General features: G+C 43.9%; 2 protein-coding genes across 3 annotated transcripts; one reads left to right on the top strand and one right to left on the bottom strand.

The window, feature by feature from the left end:
- Nucleotides 1-670: 670 nt before the first annotated feature.
- On the bottom strand, nucleotides 671-22217 carry LOC139409784 (cilia- and flagella-associated protein 57-like). The gene is made up of 14 exons (XM_071155162.1): nucleotides 22134-22217; nucleotides 15648-15841; nucleotides 15112-15425; nucleotides 14236-14286; nucleotides 11463-11606; nucleotides 9818-9989; nucleotides 8478-8638; nucleotides 4978-5121; nucleotides 2006-2122; nucleotides 1813-1903; nucleotides 1690-1694; nucleotides 1421-1564; nucleotides 1126-1252; nucleotides 671-858 (listed from the first exon to the last, which is right to left on the bottom strand). Exons 2-14 carry the CDS (start codon nucleotides 15802-15804, stop codon nucleotides 671-673), a joined length of 1815 nt encoding a protein of 604 aa, XP_071011263.1. The 5' UTR covers nucleotides 15805-15841; nucleotides 22134-22217.
- Nucleotides 16508-23124, top strand: LOC139409490 (probable rRNA-processing protein EBP2). 2 transcript variants are annotated; one of them, XR_011634404.1, is made up of 10 exons: nucleotides 16508-16688; nucleotides 16789-16872; nucleotides 17007-17182; nucleotides 17304-17427; nucleotides 19246-19335; nucleotides 19442-19517; nucleotides 19652-19781; nucleotides 19915-20110; nucleotides 20264-21784; nucleotides 21826-23124. XR_011634404.1 is itself a non-coding variant. In XM_071154704.1 (9 exons), the coding sequence occupies exons 1-9, from the start codon at nucleotides 16560-16562 to the stop codon at nucleotides 20309-20311; spliced, it is 1053 nt and encodes a 350-aa protein (XP_071010805.1). In that variant the 5' UTR covers nucleotides 16510-16559; the 3' UTR covers nucleotides 20312-21693. The 2 variants fall into 2 exon arrangements, 1 of the variants encoding a protein (XP_071010805.1); XM_071154704.1 differs by lacking the exon at nucleotides 21826-23124 and having other exon boundaries at nucleotides 16510-16688; nucleotides 20264-21693.

Here is a 23124-nt window from a genome sequence, read left to right as displayed (position 1 = left end):
TGGTCACCGCACGCAGAGGCGACGCTGGTTGGGAGGGGAAAGCGCATCAGTAGGCTACAGAGCAGCGCGCGACTTTTCGCTGGCGTCCCATGGGGAAAGCCCGCGCGCCAGCCTTAAATTATAAACACTTCTCATGAAGGGGCTGTGCGCCGTTGGGATAGCACCTAGCAGACAGACAAGATAGATTTTCCCAGTACTTTTTAAAGTCTAGAGAATGATAGGCTTACCGTTTTTGCCACTTCCCATTATTATGGTGATAATAAGGAATATCCTACCAGTTGACAAACAGGTCCCGTAAAAACGCACGCACACGCATTAATAAAACACAAATATGCTAGCCTACTGACAAGCCATTAGGAGTAGACTGTTTTGCATGCACAACAATGTCAATTGTTCTTGTTAATTAATAGTTTGTCATAAAAAAATCCATAATTTCCAGTCTGACAATGCTTTGATTTGACCCTGCCAATAACACCCTCCATTCACTTTTGGAAATCCCAATCTCATTTAAAAATATATATATATTTATGTTATATTAACCCTCAAATATGAATTGTTTTCCTTTTTATTTACAAGTACCTTAAAATTGGTTTGGATGGAGGGGTTGGGGGTGGTTATAAATTGATTTGGAGGGAGGGTAGCTTGGCGGTGGAGGGGGGTCTGAAGGGAGTTATGAGTTGATTTGGAGGGAGGGTAGCTTGGCAGTGGAGGGGGGTCTATAAGGGTGTATCTTCATCAGGACCTGGATCTCCTCCCTGAGCCTGTGAATCTCCAGGCGCTGCAGCTGAACGATACGGTCCCCCTCCTGGTTCAGACGGACCACCATGTTACTGGGGTTGGCCCTGGGAGACAGCAGCGCTGGGGACGGAGACAAAAAGTCAGCTCACTGAGCAGCTACTTTAGATGTGGATAACTTAGAAATAGGAGTTTTTTCAAGTGACTTAACTAGGAAAAAAACAACTTAATGATGAAACAGAGAACCTCAAGCACCTCTATGAATATAAACTCCAGGAAGTGAGGTGGTTTCCCCACATGGTAAAAGTTATCCTGCAGACTCTTTCCAATGAAAGCTGCAATCAGTCGTCTTTACTGTAAATCAGTCCAGATAAGAGAGAAACAGGTCACCTTTGAGAGTGTTGGTCTGCTTCTTGCCCTGTTTTCTCATCAGACTCTTGTAGTCGTGGACCTGGGAACGCACCAGACGCAACTCCTTTCTCAGGTCGTTGATCTCTCTGATCAGAGTTGCATTCTCCTGTAGCAATCAATGAATGAATCAACCAATCAGTTAGTAGTACAGAACAATAGTACAGAACAAACAGCCTATAGATTTGGGGTGTACAATAAAGTTGTGGTCACTAATTTTATGACTATTGTGTGCGGCACTCCAACAGTCCTTTATGAAAAGTCTCGTCTCTGTCACCTGCATGATCTTGACATTGTCTGCATGGTGGACCACACCGTCTTTGGCCAGTTTCCTCTTCAGGGACGCCACGTTCCTCTCCAGGTGCTCTCTGTGCCGGGCATACTCCCTCTGGACTTCTGCGTCCACACCAACTATATCCACCTGAGAGACATGAAGAGCAGCCATCTTTGATTACAATGAATACACAGTAGCCAACTTACTTATCCATGACGAGTTGCATTCTTTAACTTCTGGGTACATTTTTGCTCAGGGAGAACTTTTTAGACCAGCACTGTAGCCATTACAAGGTTACAACCCAATTCACTCTACCAGCTTGCATGAAAGAGGATAAAAGCAGCACAAACAGGCAGAGTGAGCTATAGTGAGCCTATAACAATGTTATGTGATGCTGTCCTTTAACCTCTTAGGCTCCTGGGTGAATCCCACACAGTTATGGAGGTCCGTCTTGAACCTACGTACCAGGGCCTCCACATCCCTCACCTGGGGAAGAGGGGTTGGTCATGCAAAGATAAAAACACAAATATAAACACCTGCCATGCACTCAAGGTAAAATGGTATCCCTCTCCCTCACACACTACATACCTTCTGCAGTCCCTTGTGCATCTCCTTGTCGGTGGTGGTGAGTTTGAGCTTCAGCTCAGCGATGTCCAGTTCCTGTTGAGCGTTCTTCTTGTGGAAGGTATCCAGCTCCTGCTCCATCTACAGAGTACAGGAAGCCCATAGCATTGATCTCTATATACTCCCTCATACAGCTGATCTATAGCACTCATCTAAACCCTGATCCACTCTTATCTATATGGACACAGTCATCATTTCCATCTACATGAAGAGAGGGCTAAAAGTTGGCAGGCGGTTTAAATAAGTATCAATGATGAAAAAACTAAGAACTAAAGTAGGAAAAGCCTCCCCATTTTTCCTCCAAACATAACAATGGTCATTATGGCCACAGTTCTATTTTTGTTTCATCAGACCAGAAGACATTTCTCCAAAAAGTACGATCTTTGTCCCCATGTGCAGTTGCAAACTGTAGTCTGGCTTTTTTTATGGAGGTTTTGGAGCAGTGGCTTCCTCCTTGCTGAGCGGCCTTTCAGGTTACGTCGATATAGGACTCGTTTTACTGTGGATATACAGTGGGGAGAACAAGTATTTGATAACCTGCAAAATTGGCAGTGTTTCCTACTTACAAAGCATGTAGAGGTCTGTAATTTTTATCATAGGTACACTTCAACTGTGAGAGACGGAATCTAAAACAAAAATCCAGAAAATCACATTGTATGATTTTTAAGTAATTCATTTGCATTTTATTGCTTGACATAAATATTTGATACATCAGAAAAGCAGAACTTCATATTTGGTACAGAAACCTCTGTTTGCAACTACAGAGATCATATGTTTCCTGTAGTTCTTGACCAGGTTTGCACACACTGCAGCAGGGATTTTGGCCCACTCCTCCATACAAACCTTCTCCAGATCCTTCAGGTTTCAGGGTTGTCGCTGGGCAATACGGACTTTCAGCTCCCCCCAAAGATTTTCTATTGGGTTCAGGTCTGGAGACTGGCTAGGCCACTCCAGGACCTTGAGATGCTTCTTACGGAGCCACTCCTTAGTTTCCCTTTCTGTGTGTTTCGGGTCGTTGTCATGCTGGAAGACCCAGCCACGACCCATCTTCAATGCTCTTACTGAGGGAAGGAGGTTGTTGGCCAAGATCTCACGATACATGGCCCCATCTATCCTCCCCTCAATCCGGTGCAGTTGTCCTGTCCCCTTTGCAGAAAAGCATCCCCAAAGAATGATGTTTCCACCTCCATGCTTCACGATTGGGATGGTGTTCTTGGGGTTGTACTCATCCTTCTTCTTCCTCCAAACACGGCGAGTGGAGTTTAGACCAAAAAGCTATATTTTTGTCTCATCAGACCACATTACCTTCTCCCATTCCTCCTCTGGATCATCCAGATGGTCATTGGCAAACTTCGGACGGGCCTGGACATGCGCTGGCTTGAGCAGGGGGACCTTGCGTGCGCTGCAGGATTTGAATCCATGACGGCGTAGTGTGTTACTAATGGTTTTCTTTGAGACTGTGGTCCCAGCTCTCTTCAGGTCATTGACCAGGTGCTGCCGTGTAGTTCTGAGCTGATCTCTCACCTTCCTCATGATCATTGATGCCCCACGAGGTGAGATCTTGCATGGAGCCCCAGACCGAGGGTGATTGACCGTCATCTTGAACTTCTTCCATTTTCTAATAATTGCGCCAACAGTTGTTGGCTTCTCATCAAGCTGCTTGCCTATTGTCCTGTAGCCCATCCCAGCTGTGTGCAGGTCTACAATTTTATCCCCAATGTCCTTACACAGCTCTCTGGTCTTGGCCATTGTGGAAAGGTTGGAGTCTGTTTGATTGAGTGTGTGGTTGTCTTTTATACAGCTAACGAGTTCAAACAGGTGCAGTTAATACGGGTAATGAGTGGAGAACAGGAGGGCTTCTTAAGAAAAACTAACAGGTCTGTGAGAGCGGGAATTCTTACTGGTTGGTAGGTGATCAAATACTTATGTCATGCAATAACATGCAAATTAATAACTTAAAAATCATACAATGTGATACTTTTGAACCCGTTTCCTCCAGCATCTTCACAAGGTTCTTTGCTGTTGTTCCGGGATTGATTTGTACTTTTCGCACCAAAGTGCGTTCATCTTTAGGAGACAGAAAGCGTCTCCTTCCTGAGCGGTATGACGGCTACGTGGTCCCATGGTGTTTATACTTGTGTACTATTGTTTGTACAGAGGAACGCAGTACCTTCAGGCATTTGGAAATTGCTCCCAAACTTGTGGAGATCTACAATTATTTTTCTGAGGTCTTGGCTGATTTCTTTTGATTTTCCCATAATGTCAAGCAAAGAGGCACTGAGTTTGAAGGTAGGCCGTGAAATACATGTAACGGCTCTCGTTGGTGGTAGGAAGAGTAGACCAAAGCACACGCAGCGTGGAAAGTGTTCATGATTCTTTTATTCAAAAAAACACTCAAACAAAAGCGAAAATGAAAGCACACAGTTCTGTCAGGCTAAGACACTAAACAGAAAACAAGATCCCACAACCTAATGGTGGGAAAAAGGGCTGCCTTAAGTATGATCCCCAATCAGAGACACCTCCAACTGACTCAAATAATGTCAATTAGCCTATCAGAAGCTTCTAAAGCCATGACATCATTTTCGGGAATTTTCCAAACAGTTTAAAGGCACAATCAACTTAGTGTATGTAAACTTCAGTCCCACTGGAATTGTGATACAGTGAATTATAAGTGAAATAATCTGTCTGTAAACAATTGTTGGAAAAATTACTTGTGTCAAGCACAATGTAGACGTCCTAACCGACTTGCCAAAACTGTAGTTTGTTAACAAGAAATTTGTGGAGTGGTTGAAAAACGAGTTTTAATGACTCCAACCTAAGTGTATGTAAACTTCCGACTTCAACTATACCTACTCGAGACATTTCAGCAATGGTTAACGAATTCAACAATGACAGTTAACCAGTTAAAGAACTGATACAGGAGGAGGAAGTTTTACCTCATGGGTCTGCTCTTTCATCTCCTTGATGTCGTTCTCTCTGGGCTCAATCTGTTTCTTCAGTTCTTTGATCTTGTAGTCCAGAACAAACTTAAATTTCCCCAGCTCCTGGTTCTTCTTTTTCAGGTCGTATATGCATTTCTCCTACACAGGGATAAAGGACAAGACAAGACAAACAGGCCTCAGATCAGATCATGGATGTGTTTCTCTTACAAAGGATCAGGGACAAGACCCTAGCCTGCTGATCACAGATATGTTGTGCTGTCTTGCCAACTCATGTGGTCTTTGTCACGCAACAACCATAGGAGTTGGCAAGACAAGACAAACAGGCCTCAGATCAAAAAATCTAATCAAATTTTATTAGTCACATATGCCGAATACAACACCTTACAGTGAAATGCTTACTTAGAGACGCTAACCAACAATGCAGATGAAAAAAAAGGATAATAATAAGAAATAAAAGTAACAAGTAATTAAAGAGCAGCAGTAAAATAACAATAGCGAGACTATACACAGGGTAAAGGTACAGAGTCAATGTGCGGGGGCACCGGATAGTTGAGGTAATATGTACATGTAGGAAGATTTATTAAAGTGACTATGCATAGATGATAACAACAGAGATTAGCAGCGGTGTAAAAGAGGGGGGCAATGCATGTAGTCTGGGTAGACATTTGATTAGGTGTTCAGTAGTCTTATGGCTTGGGGGTAGAAGCTGTTTAGAAGCCTCTTGGACCTAGACTTGGCGCTTCGGTACCGCTTGCCGTGCGGTAGCAGAGAGAACAGTCTATGACTGGGGTGGCTGGAGTCTTTGACACTTTTTAGGGCCTTCCTCTGACACCGCCTGGTGTAGAGGTCCTGGATGGCAGGCAGCTTTGCCCCACTTCACACTAACTGCCATGTAATAACTCATAGAATATAACATGGCATGATGCAATGTTGCCATGTAACAGGTTTGTTAGGTGTTTAAATAAGCCATGAAATCAACCCATTCTCTTTATAGTCTTTGGCTTGAGTTATTTGTCCAGTTCAATTACATTCATAATCCTCTTCCAACATTAATATCCCATGAAATTGAATATAAAATGTCACTTCCATAGTTCAACAATACAAGATAGTTAGTGAACCAAATCTGATGTTCAAGCTTAACTTCTGGGAGGCATCTTTAATGTTCAAATGCATCATCGTTAGTGACGACGAGCGTTAGAACAACAGTTGCCACGGCTACTCTGCTGAGTGTGAATCTTTATTCATGAAGAGAAAGGATAGGAGGATGGATCTGTGTTTGAACTGAACTGGGGCCTCCTCTTTTAATGCGGGGCCATTTTGTTATAATTTACTCACTGTCCAATTAGCTATTTGAAAGCGTTTCATCTTGAGGGCAGGTGGTGTGTGTGAGTGTAGGGGGGGGGGGGGATGTAATCTTTTCATAGACAGCATCTGTGACATTTACACATTAAAGACAGTTATCAATTATTGTCTCTATTCAGTCTGTGTCGCTGAAGCGTTACAGAGAGCACGGTAGAAATGTAAAGGTCATTTCCTATTGAGACGACATCTGCAGCTTTTACCATGAAGCAGTCTCTGCTGACGTGGGAACAATGCCTTTAAATTTCAATAACGCTGTAGCGCTGAGTTTCCACGATCCGGATTGAATAGTTCCCCAAGTGTCCCTCTGCACACTAAGGCTGTGGCCCAAACACTTTATTTAATTGTATTTATTTCACCTTTGTTTAACCAGGTCGGCCAGTTGAGAACAAGTTCTCATTTACAACTGCGTCCTGGCCAAGATAAAGCAAAGCAGTGCGACACAAACAACAACACAGAGTTACACATGGAATAAACAAACGTAGTCAATAACACAATAGAAAAAGTCTATATACAGTGTGTGTACAGTGTTTCATTTAAAAGACACATCCTATCCCCTCAGCCCTCAAATTAAGTGGACACTTCTGATGACGTATCATGGCGTCTGACGAGTATACACTTGCAGGGCGAGGGAGGAAGGACGGAATGATTTTTAAATGGACCACCTTCCCCAGAAATTCGTCAATCGTACATTAGCCTGCCTAGCTGGAACTTCTGAAGAAGGAAAATGTTTTATTTCTACAATTTCCAAATCGTCGCGATTTGAATTATGGGGAGTTTTAGGCCTCGGAGTGAACATAATTGTACACTCGCAAAGCCGACAAAAACGAGGGCTGCGGGGCTTACGTCGCAAACTTCTCTTGCTTGACTAATCATTTGGACCGCCCTCCAAGATGGCGACAGGGATTCCGCCAAGGGCATAAATGGATGAGGGTGTGTCTTTTAAGTGTTTGGACCGCACATAAGAGACAGAGTTAGAAGAGGATGAAAATGGTTGTCTCCTCCCTCAGAACACTGATGTTAAAATATGGACATGCTCTTTGGAGGGATATAACATCGCAAATCAATTACGCTAACAGCCCCATTCTTTGTTCATGCTTTGTTTGCGCAGGGACACAACATGTCAACATGTAACCTTATGTGAAAAAAGAGAGGGGAATAGTTTATTTTAAAAATACATTTCACCCTTATTTTACCAGGTAAGTTGACTGAGAACACATTCTCATTTACAGCAAAGACCTGGGGAATATTTACAGGGAAAAGGAGGGGGGAGGAATGAGCCAATTGGAAGCTGTGGATGATTAAGTGGCCATGATGGTTTGAGGCCAGATTGGACATTTTTACCAGGACACCGGGGTAAACACCCCTACTCTAAAGAGTGGACTTTTTTGCCATGGGATCTTTAGTGACCACAGAGAGTCAGGACATGCGTTTAACGTACCACCCGAAAGACAGCACCTTGCAACAGGGCAATGTCCCCAATCACTGCCCTGGGGCAATGAGATAAAAAAAAAAATGTTTAGACCAGAGGAAAGAGTGCCTCCTACTGGCCCTCCAACACCACTTCCAGCAGCATCTGGTCTCTCATCCAGGACCAACCCTGATTAGCTTCAGAGGCAAGTCAGCAGTGGGATGCAGGGTGGTATGCGTACGTGAGTTTGTGTTCGCAGAGCAAGTGTCTGAGTCGGTGCCTGAAACGGTGGCCTGCTCCACCACATGCTGATGCAGTGGGATTATTCATTATTGGTCCTTCACACTCTGGTTCAGTGCTGTGACAAGGGGAGGAGTCTCACAGTCTCAAAGTCACCTTGTCTGGTGTGATGCATGGGACTGGGACTGGGACTCAGGATAATAGATGTATGGGGGAGAACAACTTTTATGGACAATATATAATAGCGCATAAATTGATTGTGTTCGATTATGAGAGAAGAACATTTGAACAAAGTCAACTACAATCATAAACAGTAGAGGTCCATCAATAAAATGGACTATTTTCCTTCCTTAGTGTTTCAACAGTTTCAATAGCATCCAGTCAAGTAACCGTCCATGTTTATGCATACCTTGGAGGCAAACCTAACCCTCTCCATGCCATGGCACCTGTCTGTACCCCCTCAGCCCAGCAGCAGCCCTCTCACCTTATCCTGGATGGTGTCATCCCTCTCCTGGATCTCTTTCTTCAGGGCCAGGATGTCTCTCTCCAGACACATCTGATGTGCCAGTAGCTTCTGTTGCTCTGTCTTCATCTTCTCTTTCTCCATGCTCCTGTCGTCTATATTATTCTGCAGGCTGCTGAACTGCAGTGTGTGTGCGTGGGTGTGTGTGTGAGGGAGGGAGGGGAGGACAGGGGGTAGACGTGGCAGTGAGAGGAGGAAAATGTCATCAGTCACCGTCGTCATAACTCATTGGGACTTACACAATGGTCATATTCTTTATAGCTTCCCATAACCAACAATAAAGCCTCCACATGCAGTCCCATATTGGATAGTAAAAACAGCCTAACCTGATCTAGGGAGAAAGGGAAGGAGACAAAAAACATCTGAGAAGACAAGAAAAGACAGACAGAATGGGGCCATAGGACTGCAGAATCTACACACAGGATCTAACTTAACATTCTCCCTGTGATATTGAGTGAGCAAGCGGAGGGAGCACATTAGAGCCTAACTATGGACACATGGACAGGCCCTGCTCGCCATCAGCAGGCCCTATGCTGCGTCTGATTGGCTGTAATTATGATGTACCACTGTGATGAGAGGGCAGGCAGGCAGGGTCTAGGTGGGAGAGGGTTGGGGAGGGAGTGTGTGAAGGATGGGAGTTGGAAGGAGACTAGCGGGGAATCTTGCATCCTCTCCTCTGTCCTCTCCTACCAGTCCTCTCCTCTCTCCCCGTCCCTCTCCCCCCCGTCCCTCTCCCCCCGTCCTCTCCCTCCCGTCCTCTCCCTCCCGTCCTCTCTCCCCGTCCTCTCTCCCCGTCCCTCTCCCTCCCGTCCTCTCCCTCCCGTCCTCTCTCCCCGTCCTCTCTCCCCGTCCCTCTCCCCCCGTCCCTCTCCCCCCGTCCTCCCTCCCATCCTCTCTCCCCCATCCTCTCCCTCCCATCCTCTCTCCCCCATCCTCTCCCTCCCATCCTCTCTCCCCCATCCTCTCCCTCCCATCCTCTCCCTCCCATCCTCTCCCTCCCATCCTCTCCCTCCCGTCCTCTCCCCTGTCCTCTCCCTTCTGTCCTCTCCCCTGTCCTCTCCCTCCTGTCCTCTTCTCTCCATCCTCTTCACACTTCCATATCAAAATGTCTGAGGAAAATGAGGAGAGCATTGGAGAAGATCTGAGGAGAGGAACCTCTGATCTTCTCCTCCAATGCTCTCCTCGTATCCATCTTATGTTCTGAGAAGAAGGCAGGGAGAGGACAAAAGGAATCAAGGAAACTTTTGAGAGCTTGCGATGGTGGAGGGAGGTGTGGGGGTGAGAAGATGATGTCTCCAGCTTCTTCTTCATGATGCTGGTGTCTCCCTTCATGCGCATGTTGGTCTCCCTCTCGTCCTTCAACCACCTCTCATAGCGGATCCTGATGTCCTGGATCTCCCTGTCTCCATCCTCCTCCATCTGCTTCCTGCTCTCCTCAAACTCCCTCCCCTTGATACGAGACTCCTCCTGACACTACAGAGGGGGGGAATAAGTCAAGACAGAGTTTAAAGTTGGAGAGATACAGAAAGAAGGACGGAGAGGGGGAGGAGAAGAGAAGAGAAGAGATACAGAAAGAAGGAGGTAGAAGGGGAGGAGAAGAGACAGAAAGAAGGAGGGGGAGGAGAAGAGAAGAGATACAGAAAGAAGGAGGAAGAGGGAGAGGAGAAGAGAAGAGATACAGAAAGAAGGAGGGAGAGGGGGAGGAGAAGAGATACAGAAAGAAGGAGGGAGAGGGGGAGGGGAAGAGACAGAAAGATGGAGGGAGAGGGGGAGGAGAAGATAAGAGATACAGAAAGAAGGAGGAAGAGGGAGAGGAGAAGAGAAGAGATACAGAAAGAAGGAGGGAGAGGGGAGGAGAAGAGATACAGAAAGAAGGAGGGAGAGGGGGAGGAGAAGAGACAGAAAGATGGAGGGAGAGGGGGAGGAGAAGAGAAGAGATACAGAAAGATGGAGGGAAAGGGGGATGAGAAGAGATACAGAAAGAAGGAGGAAGAGGGGAGGAGAAGAGATACAGAAAGAAGATGGGAGAGGGGGAGGAGAAGAGACAGAAAGAAGGAGGGGGAGGAGAAGAGACACAGAAAGAAGGAGGGAGAGGGGAGGAGAAGAGACAGAAAGAAGGAGGGAGAGGGGGAGGAGAAGAGACGGAAAGAAGGAGGGAGAGGAGAGGAGAAGAGACACAGAAAGAAGAAGGGAGAGGGGAGGAGAAGAGACAGAAAGAAGGAGGGAGAGGGGGAGGAGAAGAGACAGAAAGAAGGAGGGAGAGGGGGAGGAGAAGAGACACAGAAAGAAGGAGGGAGAGGAGAGGAGAAGAGACACAGAAAGAAGAAGGGAGAGGGGAGGAGAAGAGACAGAAAGAAGGAGGGAGATGGGGAGGAAAAGAGACAGAAAGAAGGAGGGAGAGGGGGAGGAGAAGAGACAGAAAGAAGGAGGGAGAGGGGGAGGAGAAGAGACACAGAAAGAAGGAGGGAGGGGGGGAGGAGAAGAGACAGAAAGAAGGAGGGAGAGGGGAGGAGAAGAGACACAGAAAGAAGGAGGGAGAGGGGAGGAGAAGAGACAGAAAGAAGGAGGGAGAGGGGGAGGAGAAGAGACACAGAAAGAAGGAGGGAGAGGGGGAGGAGAAGAGACACAGAAAGAAGGAGGGAGAGGGGAGGAGAAGAGGTGAAGGGCTGGAAAATTACAATGTGCGTTTGACACTAGCACCGCCCTTAACGCCAGCCAAAAATAGAGTCCTCTGAGTTATTTGGGACAAGGTAAACATAAGTATTTCATCAGATGAATATTTTTTATAATTTACTGTTTTAATCTGTTTATCTCAGAGCTTATTTACCATCTAAATGTATCTTCATTGCTCTGATTCACTCAGGTAATTATATCATATGTACTTGTACTTTCTTTAGTTAACTTAATTAAGGTGGGTAACTGATTATGTTTGAAGCCTCGTCTCACCTGTCTCCTGGTCTTGAGCGACTCTATCTGCTCGACAAACTTAGCCGACATCTCTTTGATGTCCTCGTTGTTCAGACGGAGCTGGTACTCATTCTCCATCTTCAGCTCCTCCACACGCATCTTCAGCTCCAGCATAACCTGGTTCTGTTATGGAGGAAAGGAGGGATGGGGGGAGGGACAGAAAGAGAGACGGTAGAGAGAGAGAGAAGAAGAGGAGAGTATCTTAAGTGAAGAGAGTGGGAGAAGAGAGAAAGGGAGGCATAAGGAGAGGAAAGAGGAAAGGACAGGGAGAATGTGAATAATCAGGTTTCAGGATGAGCAACTGCATGGCCCTTGCAAACCTACCATAGGAGGCTACTGAGGGGAGAACGGCTCATAATAATATCCGGAAACGGTGCAAATGGAATGGCATCAAACACCTGGAAACCATGTGTTTAATGTTTTTGATACCGTTCCACTGATTCCGCTCCAGTCATTACCATGAGCCCGTTCTCCCCAATTAAGGTGCCACCAACCTCCTGTGCAACCTACAATAAGGTAACCACCCCCACCCCATGTATCAAGTCAGTGTAACGCTACAACAGTTCCCATGGGTGTCCTACAGATGTAGGATCTTCATTTGATCACGGTGGTGAAGGAAAACATAACTGCAACGCAGGACATTATTTATTTGAGATTTAAAAGGGTTCTGAATTTAGTAATTTCCACTTTGAAATTTCAGACTTGATTTTCCCCTATGAAAAATGTATCAACCCCTACAAAAATGTACATTTTTTTATATCCACGTAATAAAAAATTGATGTGAATATAAAGGCTACTATCAAGGGATGGCAAGAAACAATTACAGCAGAGGCAAAGTGTTGTTGTCATTCATGCATAACATTAAAGCTAATGTGCCAGCCTCATCCAGGGACTCATTTATTGAAGTGAATATTACAGATCTTAATTTGATCACTCTTTTCTTACTGAGAATTGTCCAGTGAATTTTCCAGAAAATGCAGATAAGCTTTGTGATTTACATAAATTTACTGAAAATCCAAACTAACACACAGTTATATTAACAGTATTCCACTTTTCATGTAGCCTCATGTTGACCAGAAAACCACTGACCAAGCAGCAGGATTATTTTGCTGAGACAATACTGGTCAAATTAAGATCCTACATCTGTGTGTCAGTGAAAGTTTTGTTTGTTTCACCGCCATTTGGATTGCAAATAGCTGGGTGGCATCCAACAAACCACTGATCTATTCAGAAAGACAGGCTAAAATGTATGATTGTTAGAGTTTCTTTCAAAGCTCCAGCATCTGACAATAACTCAAGGGGCCTTTATCGTCTCTCCTGACTGTTTTCATAGACTGTCAGAAAGATGACTGTCACTCAGGATGAGGAGAACGAACAGCAGAGTATGCATTTAATGAGCTCTCTTCTCTGCTCTGGTCATTATGACAGAGATGGGGAACTCTATTTACACTGAACAAATATATAAATGTAACACGTAAAGTGTTGGTCCCATGTTTCATGAGCTGAAATAAAACATCCCAGAAATTTTCCAGATGCACAAAAAGCTTATTTCTCTCAAAGTTTGTGCACAAATTTGTTTACATCCCTGTTAGTGAGCATTTCTCCTTTGCCAAGATAATACATCCACCTACCAGGTGTGGCATATTAAGAAGCTGATGAAACAGCATGATCATTACAGAGGTGCACCTTGTGCTGGGGACAATAAAAGGCCACTCTAAAATGTGCAGTTTTGTCACAACACAATGCCACAGATGTCTCAAGTTTTGAAGGAGCGTTCAATTGACTGCAGGAATGTCCACCAGAGCTGTTGCCAGATAATTGAATGTTCATTTATCTACCCTAAGCCTCCTCCAACATGGTGTTACAAAATTTGGCAGTACGTCCAACCGGCCTCACAACCATAGACTACGTGTAACCACGCCAGCCCAGGACCTCCACATCTGGCGGGATCGTCTGAGATCAGCCACCTAGACAGCTGATGAAACTGTAATAGGACCTGAAACCGAAGAATTTCTGCACAAACTGTCAGAAACCTTCTCAGGGAAGCTTATCTGCATGCTCTTCATGACGTCCTCCTCACCAGGGTCTTGACCTGACTACAATTTGACATTGTAACAGACTTCAGTGTGCAAATGCTCACCTTCTATGGCCACTGGCATGCTGGAAAAGTGTGCTCTTCACAGATGAATCACGTTTTCAACTATACCGGGCAGATGACAAACAACGTGTATGGTGTTGTGTGTGGGCGGTTTGCTGATGTTAACATTGTGAACAAAGTGCCCCATGGTGGTGGTGGGGTTATGGTATTGGCAGGCATAAGCTACAGACAATGAACACAATTGCATCTTATCTATGGCAATTTGAATGCACAGAGATATCGTGACGAGATCCTGAGGCCCATTGTCGTGCCATTCATCCGCCGCCATCACCTCATGTTTCAGCATGATAATGCACAGCCAGATGTCGCAAGGATCTGTACACAATTCCTGGAAGCTGAAAATGTCCCAGTTCTTCCATGGCCTGCATGTACTCACCAGACACATCACCCATTAAACATGTTTGGGATGCTCTTGATCGACGTGTACGACAGCGTGTTCCAGTTCCCGCCAATATCCAGCAACTTCGCACAGCCATTGAGGAGAAGTGGGACAACATTCTACAGATCACTATCAACAGCCTGATCAATCAACAGCCTGATCAACTCTATGCGAAGGAGATGTGTCGCGCTGCATGAGGCAAATGGTCGTCACACCAGATACACAGATACACAGATCTGGGTGTTGTCGTATGGGTTCAAACTGACCTGGAAACATATAGTGTGAGACAGTGCCATTGAAATATAGCTTGTGTAAGTAAATTAGTATGTGTCTGATCAGCTACAGAGTTGATACTACAACAGAGTAAGGAGCAAGGACCAGTAAGGTTATTTAATGCCTTTTAAATGGAAAAATAACACTGCTATTTTGAATGAACATGCTGATCATTCCACACCACCATTTCATTGCCAAGGACGCTTCCCTGGCCCCACTAAAAAGCAGTGGTGGGAAAAGTACCCAATTGTCATACTTTAAAAGTAAAGATACCTTAATAGAAAATGAAAAAGTGAAAGTCACCCTGTAAAATACTACTTGAGTAAAAGTCTAAAAGTATTTGGTTTTAAATATAATTAAGTATCAAAAGTAAATGTATAAATTATTTCAAATTCCTTTTATTAAGCAAACCAGACAGCACCATTTTCTTGTTTTTTTAATGTACAGATAGCCAGGGGCACATTCCAACACTCAGACATAATTTACAAATGAAGCATGTGTGTCTAGTGAGTCCGCCAGATCAGAAGCAGTAGGTAAAACCAAGGATGTTCTCTTGATAAGCGTGTGAATTTTATATTTTCCTGTCCTGCTTAGCATTCAAAATGTAACGAGTACTTTTAGGTGTCAGGGAAAATGTATGAAGTAAAAAGTACATTATTTTCTTTAGGAATGTAGTGAAGTAAAAATTAAAAAATTGTCAAAAATATAAATAGTAAAGTGAAGTACAGATACCCCCAAAAAACACTTCAGTAGTACTTTAAAGTATGTTTACTGAAGTACTTTACACCACTGCTAACAAGAGAGCAGTCCGACCTCACCTGGTTGACTGGGTTAGCGGCCACAGTGGTCTCCACCATGGCCATGATCTTCTGCTTCTCCCACATCCAATAGAAGAGGATGTAGTCCGGCGCCCCTGATTGGCCGATGAAGTGCTTGGAGTCCGTGGAGAACGCCATTGAGACAAACTCATGGACAGGGATGTCCCCTCCGCTCAGCACCTTCCTCTTCTGGCTCTGCTCGTGCTGCAGGTCATACACAGTGATGGTGGCCCTCTCGCCACACTCCGATACTGCCAGGTAGCGGCGGTTTGAGCTGATGGACAGGGCGTACATCCCCTGACTCCTCTCCAAACCTGAGAAGCAAAATCAAGGATGAATCACAAAGAAAACATAACTAGAAGTTGGATAAATTGAACAGGTTGTTAACAGCTAATTCTGTTTTGAATACCAGGTTTATGTTTGTCGATGAAAAGATTTCAGAGACAGTGCTGTAGTGTCAGAAACACTAAACATCTATAAAACACCCTGACCCTAGACATATTGTTGTAATCCTGAGAAGTTAGCGTGGCAAATACCTGGGATGAACCTCTGCCATTTCTGATCTATGTTGTAACGAACACAGTTGTTCCCAGATGGGAAGATGACAGTCTGCTCATCAAAGTAGCACAAGTTATTTGCCACGCCAGTCCGCAGACCAAAGCAGTAGTGACACTGGGCCACCACTCCAGACATCACACAGTCCTGTCACGTCAAAACTGCAGACTAAAATCTGCCAGTAAAAGGGAAAGAAGAAAAATAATTTAGGATTTTTATCTTTATGTAGCAGGAAAAAGTCGAAAGGATACTAATTCAATTCTGTATGGCCATATTAATAATTTTCACCTTAATCTGAAATTGCCTCCTGTCCCTTGAAGTTTACATCTACAACTCCTGATCTTCAATACTTTTTATAGAGTTACTGGAACCTTAAAGGTCAACTTGGAAAAGAAATGATCGTCTTATTTTACTAGGCTAGCTACTTATCTGTATTGAAAATACAAATTAATAAATAATTGTGTTTATTCCGCAAAACTCTTTATTAATTACTTAATTTGAATACAGTGAGACTTCCTGAGATTGACATGCTATTTTTGCCGAAGCGTGGAAAATAATACGAATAGAATGTTATCGTTAAATTCTATCACTATGGAGAAGCTTTCATACAATGCATAATTACATAATAAGTAACGAATATAACTAATTAAAGCATAAACCTATATCATTATAAATAGAATATATGTCGGAAATTCACACGAAGAAGGTTTATTGTCCTCTGTTCCTTTTTTCACGAGTTATACATGAGAGCTGTAGACAGCTGCAAAAGAAAACTTCGGATAGGAACATTTGATTACTTCGGGGCGGGTGTTTCACCGGAAGATATTTTCGGTGTACCCTTTACAGACGCCAATTCCTTCTCACGTGAACCGCTCCATGTGAGCACGGATTTTATGGTATTTGGTCCACAAAATCACTGTTTGTATCCAATCATTCTCGTTAACAATACCATGGATATTATTGAAGATGACGAGCAGTTAGGTGAGACGTCTGAGCAGGACAGCGAATTATCTGACGGAGAGGTAACCGGGTATTTTATAGCGTGCTAGCGAACATTAGCCAGTTTACATTGTGTAGGTGCTTTACAAGGCGTAACTGTGCTGTGTTTTTCGTTTTCATTAGCTTCAAGATGCATTCGCAAAGGGATTGTTAAAGCCTGGGTTGAACTTTACAACACAAGAACCGAAGAAGATTGTCAACAATGTGGTGAGTGTTGACATGCGCACGTGTCTGCGACCAGAAAGCCACCATTGTCTCTCATTCATGCTTTATTCGACTCATAAGTCACACATTATTGGCTGTTCTAATATGATCCGTATTTGATTCATGGTTGTGGACAGGAGGGTTTGAAACAATGCCTCGCTGACTTTCGTAAGAACACACTACCCTGGATAGAGCGGCTGGACATGGTCAATCTCCCCGCTGATGACATCATTGCCAAGTCCGAGGGCAGACTCGACAACAAGGCCAGCGAAGACATCAACCCAGATGACGACTTCCAGAGAGAGATGTTCTTGTGAGTGTCTAATGTCCATACAGGCTCATATCAGTGGACAGATAATTTGTTGTAATGTCATGATGCTGTCCTAGTCATAGCAATTGTAAACCATATCCTCTCTTTCATTGATCTCTTCCAGTTACCGTCAAGCCCAAGAAGCTGTTCTGGAAGCGATGCCCCGGCTACTGAAGCTGAAGATAGCCACCAAGAGACCTGAGGACTACTTTGCAGAGATGGCCAAGTCAGACCAGCAAATGCAGAAGGTAGGATGTCCTGATCTGGCCTTACTCCCAGAGAGATCTTGACATCTGTCTTTATATGTATGTGACTGAATTGCATCAGGTTTGGATTAATCTCTCTGACCCAAACTGTTGAAAAGTTATGTTGTCCAGCTATTCTTTTAGCCAGTAATTCAAATCACATTTTATTTGTCACTTTTATTTGCTGAGTACAACAACCTTACACTGAAAGGCTTTTTGTGTGTGTGTGTAAACCTTTATTTAATTAGGCATGTCAGTCGGCCTAGGAACTGCCTTGTTCAAGGGCAGAATGACAGATTTTTACCTTGTCAGCTCGGGGATTCAGTCTTACAACCTTTCGGTTCGTGCCCCAGGTAGCCGCTACCTGCTTACTTACAATGCAGTTCAAGAAATAGTTAAGAAAATATTTACTCAATTAGCTGAAGTAAAAAATGTAAACTAAACCAACAAAAGAACAATAACCACGCTATATACAGGAGGTACAGGTTAGTCGAGGTAATTTGTACATGTAGGTAAAGTGACCATAGATAATAAACAGCGAGTGTTAAAACAAAGGGGGTGGTCAATGTTTTTACAGGCTTTTTGGTAGATAAATGCATGCAAACAAATAAACATTGATTTGCAAAAGGTATTGTGATGAAAATAAATATCCTCTGTAGATCACATTTGCTATGTGTTGGAGGTTGGTTCAGACAGTTTATGCAATTAGAAGACACCCTGTCTTGCACTTGTGCTCTCTAAGGACCTTGCAACATTGTATCATAGTAGTGGTGTTGTAATACTGGTGGATTCTCGGAACAGATGGATTTTAAGGTTGTGGCTAGATGGAGTACAGCTGCAGTATTTTAGCTAAGCATAACCCTTTCCCTAACCTTAACCTAATTCTCCTAACCTACTACGCAAAGTCACTACTATTCCCGTAGTTGTACTTTGTAGCCACAACCGTAGAAGCAATCAGTCCCGAGAAACCACCAGTATCACCACAATGTTGGCGGACACAACTGTATGCACACAGGGGAGAAGTGTTTTGGTATTTTATGACGTTTTGCTAGATTACTCTTCATAAAATACAACTTTTTTTACCTAGTCCACCAAAAAGTATTCCACTGATCTAATGCCTGGTTGAGTAGTTAGCTTAAAAATGCTAAAAACTGCAATGCTTGCTTGGTAGCTAACTAGCTACTTTACCAAGGTTGGAGGCAAGACAAGTGGAAAAATAAATTGACTCTGCAGCAGAGGTTTTGGCAAGCTAAATGGATGGAGGGAGACATGCTTTGTGCAAGGCGCCAACGTACACTTGGTAGGCTATCATTTCTTGTATTATAATTGCAGTAATTTCCATGATGGTCACAATGAATTGGCAGTGGGCACTCCTAACAAAGCATTAAGAATTTAACATAGTCCAAATTGTGTATGCATACGCACAGCTGTGTTGAAGAATATTGGACTGTTGGCTTTCATACTTTTCTGATTCTTAGAGCAGTTCAAGCAATTTGTCCAACTGTCAATGCATTCAAATTAATAAAGGGTGCGTACCAGAGGCGCATTTGGTGGGAATTGTAGGGAGGTGCACATTCGGGCTGTTCGTCCCTCGCGGCTGTTTGTCTCAGAGCCGTGTAGCCAAGTATGTCACAATGGGGCGTTGGACTAACGACTCCTGGTGTCTGTGGACCATGATTTACACTTTACCCGACGCGTGGCTGGCATCCAACTGAGATTCTATTTGACATGCACGTTTGTCCAGCAATTTCAAATCTGGTTGACCATCGCGGAAACACTGGTGTGGTCATGAATAATGCGATCCTTTATCTTTTCCTACAGATCAGGAAGAAACTCATCACGAAGCAGATCATGATGGAGAAGTCGGAAAAGGCCAAGAAACTAAGAGAACAGAGGAAGTATGGCAAGAAGGTCAGTCTCCTTTCATCTTACATGACAGCAGTGGGGGTCTCACTGGAATTGTACTTTTTTATTATATCCTCTTGGTGAATGTGATCTTATGAAATTGGTGTTGTAGGTACAAGTAGAGGTTATTCAGAAGAGACAGAGGGAGAAGAAGGCCATGATGTCTTCAGTGAAGAGGTATCAAAAAGGTGGGTCCTCAGTTCTGCATGTTTTGTTTACCACCCAAGTCACCCATCTTGTTTGCACTATTTTGGTTGGTAAGTTGCTTTGGGTGACATCTGCTAAATGTGATTCATAACGGTAAAACCCTCCTGTCTTGCAGGCATGACTGACAAACTGGACTTCCTGGAAGGAGATCAGAAGACTGCTAAAGGAGGCGCTCCAGCTAAAGGAGGTGCAGGGAAAGGGGCCGGTGGCCAAACACCTGATAAAAAGGCCATGAACAAGAAAGGGTAAGATGCTGCACAGACATGGGAATGTTGTTCACAATGCTTCTTCAACTACCTACCTATATTCATTGTATTCAGTGCTTTTATATCAAATCTCTATGTACTTGGACTAAAACTGAAGTCTCTGACTTGACAGGCCCAATGCTAAGAGGAAGTATAAAGACCAGAGGTTTGGCTTTGGCGGGAAGAAAAGTGGAACCAAGTGGAACACCAAGGACAGCCACAACGATGTGTCAGGGTTCCGAGCCAAGGTGGCTCATGGGAAAGGAGGAAAGGGAGGGAAAGGAGGCAAAGCAGGACCAGGCGGAAGGGGCCCCACCAAAGGAGGGGCTGTAAGTCACTGACAGCAAACCATGATTGGGTCATACAATATCACATTTTGAATTCAAATATTGTGTTTATAGTGTTTGGTACATTTGGTTTGTTATTGAAAAAAGTTAGTTATTTTGTAATTTTGATCCCTTTTTCTTCTTCAATTCCTTCAGAAACGACCGGGCAAGAATGCACGCAAGAAGATGAAGGGTCGCTCCTAAAGAGGTGTGTGTGTGTGTTGTCTTTGGTCTTTGCCACACTGCATCCCAACTTCTGGAAGGAGGTAATATTAGAGAGAAGTCCTCTCTTTCTCTTCTTGATCACACACACCACCCTTCATGGAGCCCTTGGGGCAGTGGACTGATGTGGAGGCCTTTTGTGTGATGATTTCCCAAGATGTCCTTCCTAGAGTATCACCAAGACTACAAGATGTCCTTCCTAGAGTATCACCAAGACTACAAGATGTCCTTCCTAGAGTATCACCAAGACTACAAGATGTCCTTCCTAGAGTATCACCAAGACTACAAGATGTCCTTCCTAGAGTATCACCAAGACTACAAGATGTCCTTCCTAGAGTATCACCAAGACGACAAGCTTTAGAATGTCTCCATATGAAAACCAGACAGAGCGGTACTAAACATGCCAAATTCAATGTTTTTTTTAAATGGTTTAAACCTCTAACATGAATATGGACATCAACGGTACAATGACATTTTATTATCGGCAGTAAAATAAATCCATGTATCTTTTAAAGGAGATCTTTATACTTTGTTGGAGGGCGTCTACGTTTGTGAAAACAATGATGAAGCCACTTCCACAAATGCATGTCATCTAGTTTGAGTAAATACTTGATAGATTTTTGTAAAATGCACACTTTGCAAGTCTGCTTATTGACCCCCTGATTCACTACCTTTAGGGATGTGACATTTTCTAATATTGAACAGCTGTCGTGTTAGGCCTTTTCCATGTATCAATATTATTAATGTGTAGTGGGCCAATGTATTACTTTCTATAGATCTGGGTAAATGTTTCTTCTGCAAACAGGTTGCCGGTATGACAATAGTTTGTACATTTTGGGCAAGAATAACCCCTTCTCTAGCCTGAGTGCCAGTCTGTGCTATTATACCAACTCATTTCATGCTGAGTTTTGCTTGACAATGACTGATGGAGATGGCAAGAGCACAAACAGGGACCAGGCTACACCTGCATCTGTTTAACTTGAATGAATGATAAGTATGCTGCTTCATGTTTCTCTTGTGTGGTGTTTGTTATAAACTGGGTGTTTCAAACCTTGGATGCTGATTGACTGAAAGCTGTGGTATACGGTCTGATATACCACGGGTGTGACTTTATTTTCACTCTTCTAATTATGTTGGTAACCAGTTTATAATAGCATTAAGGCACCTTGGGGGTTTGTGGTACATGGCCAATATACCATGGCTACAGGTTGTATCCAGGCACTGCGTTGCACACAAGAACAGCCCTTAGCTGTGGTATATTGGCCATATACCACACCCCCTTGGGCCTTATTGCTTAATTACAGTAGGTCTGCCTGCAACCAGTTACATTGTATTTCTTTTGGACAGTAAAGTATTATTCTTCATAGCTGTGTTTCCTCTCAATTTTTATCCAGTAAAGAGACCAATGACCCAGGTTATCATAATGAAGTCTGGTAGGCTGTAGATCTAACCCAGGTTATCATAATGAAGTTTGGTAGGCTGTAGATCTAACCCAGGTTATCATAATGAAGTCTGGTAGGCTGTAGATCTAACACTGGTTCTGTGTCTGTTCTTTGAGACGCCATGCTGCATCCATGTACTTGGTGATCTCAGAGTTCTGCCGTGACCAGTTCAGTCTTCTATCGCTGCGATCTGAAACAATCTCAGGGCAGAAAAGCTATTTTAGAGGGCGGTGACAACAGGCTTAGGACACTCAGACAGGGGACATGACAACAAATACCTGGAAGTAAAGGGGACACAAATTGTCAAACCATTTTGAAAAGTAGCTATTTTCCTGCTCATCACTCACAAAGGGGTTTCTTACCAGAGGTCTGGATATCCAGCCTATCTCCTGGCTCTCAGTTTGGGGGTGAGTGTATTTCTTGGTTGGCTCCAAACAAGCCCTGTGGATGGCCCTTAGGAAAGCAGCTGGGGGATAAAACAATCAGACAGGGTTTCCCAAACGGTCCTGGGTGCACGTTTTGGGTTTTGCCCCCGCAACACAGCCGTTTCAAATAATGGAGTTGGTTATTTTAATCAGCTGTCTAGTCCTTGGGTAACGATCAAAACGTGAACCCGGAGGGCCCCATGACAGTTTGAGAAACCCTGATCTAACAGACTGGCCAACATCTCATAACATTGAAGAGCTATTAGGCATACTTACGGTCCTCCTGCACTTGGTCGTGTGTCTTGTTGCCAGCCATAGGTTTGTCAGTCAAAATGTGAACTGAGAAGTGAAAGAAGATGAGAAAAAGTGGTTGTTCATCATGAAATTCCTCCTCGTTCACATTAGTCCACACATCTTTCTACTGAGGTGGAATGTGCTTACGTCTTTTGTACGGGTTGATGCTAAATAGCGTGTACACTTTTTGGCTCCTATTCTCTTTCTTTATGGTCTCGATGTGAATTGCGTTCTGATTAACAATATCCGCAGGATCCTTTTCTTTTGACTGCTTAGCCGAAGCCATCCTGGTTTGTATAAATTCGGATACAATACAGAAAAAAAAGACGAGAGACGATACGTAGTGTGCAACTTTATAGCAAACCAGCCCACGACACGAAATTCAAAGTGTATCATTCGCAAAAATGATTTCGTTCTCTCGTTGCCTAGCAACCATAAACAGAAGCCCAGATAGAACGTACATGTACGTAGTGGCCACACGAGGGCGCACAGTACTCATTTATTATCAGCAAGCAGAGCTACAGGGGCTGTTGTACTGTGCTCTTGCTCTATTACAGGAGAGTGCATTATTTCTGTCTTGTGGGGGAAAAAAATGGTACATTACGTAATTTCTCAATAAAATGTTGTACCGACA

Source organism: Oncorhynchus clarkii, chromosome 5, assembly GCF_045791955.1.
Source record: "Oncorhynchus clarkii lewisi isolate Uvic-CL-2024 chromosome 5, UVic_Ocla_1.0, whole genome shotgun sequence".
Taxonomy (NCBI): Eukaryota; Metazoa; Chordata; class Actinopteri; order Salmoniformes; family Salmonidae; genus Oncorhynchus; species Oncorhynchus clarkii.
The sequence above is the reverse complement of the archived record's forward strand: the minus strand, read 5'-3'. Positions and strand labels throughout refer to the sequence as shown.

Excerpts from the sequence above, each read along its gene's own strand:
- LOC139409784 (XM_071155162.1), bottom strand. The coding sequence starts at position 15,804 with ATGTCTGGAGTGGTGGCCCAGTGTCACTACTGCTTTGGTCTGCGGACT. Across the intron at positions 14,287-15,111 it reads CCGCTAACCCAGTCAACCAG|GTCAGTTTGAACCCATACGA; the intron begins GTGAGGTCGGAC and ends ATATGTTTCCAG. Across the intron at positions 11,607-14,235 it reads TCTGTGTATCTGTGTATCTG|AACCAGGTTATGCTGGAGCT; the intron begins GTGTGACGACCA and ends CCTCCATAACAG.
- LOC139409490 (XM_071154704.1), top strand. The coding sequence starts at position 16,560 with ATGGTATTTGGTCCACAAAATCACTGTTTGTATCCAATCATTCTCGTT. Across the intron at positions 17,428-19,245 it reads CAGACCAGCAAATGCAGAAG|ATCAGGAAGAAACTCATCAC; the intron begins GTAGGATGTCCT and ends CTTTTCCTACAG. Across the intron at positions 19,518-19,651 it reads AGTGAAGAGGTATCAAAAAG|GCATGACTGACAAACTGGAC; the intron begins GTGGGTCCTCAG and ends CCTGTCTTGCAG.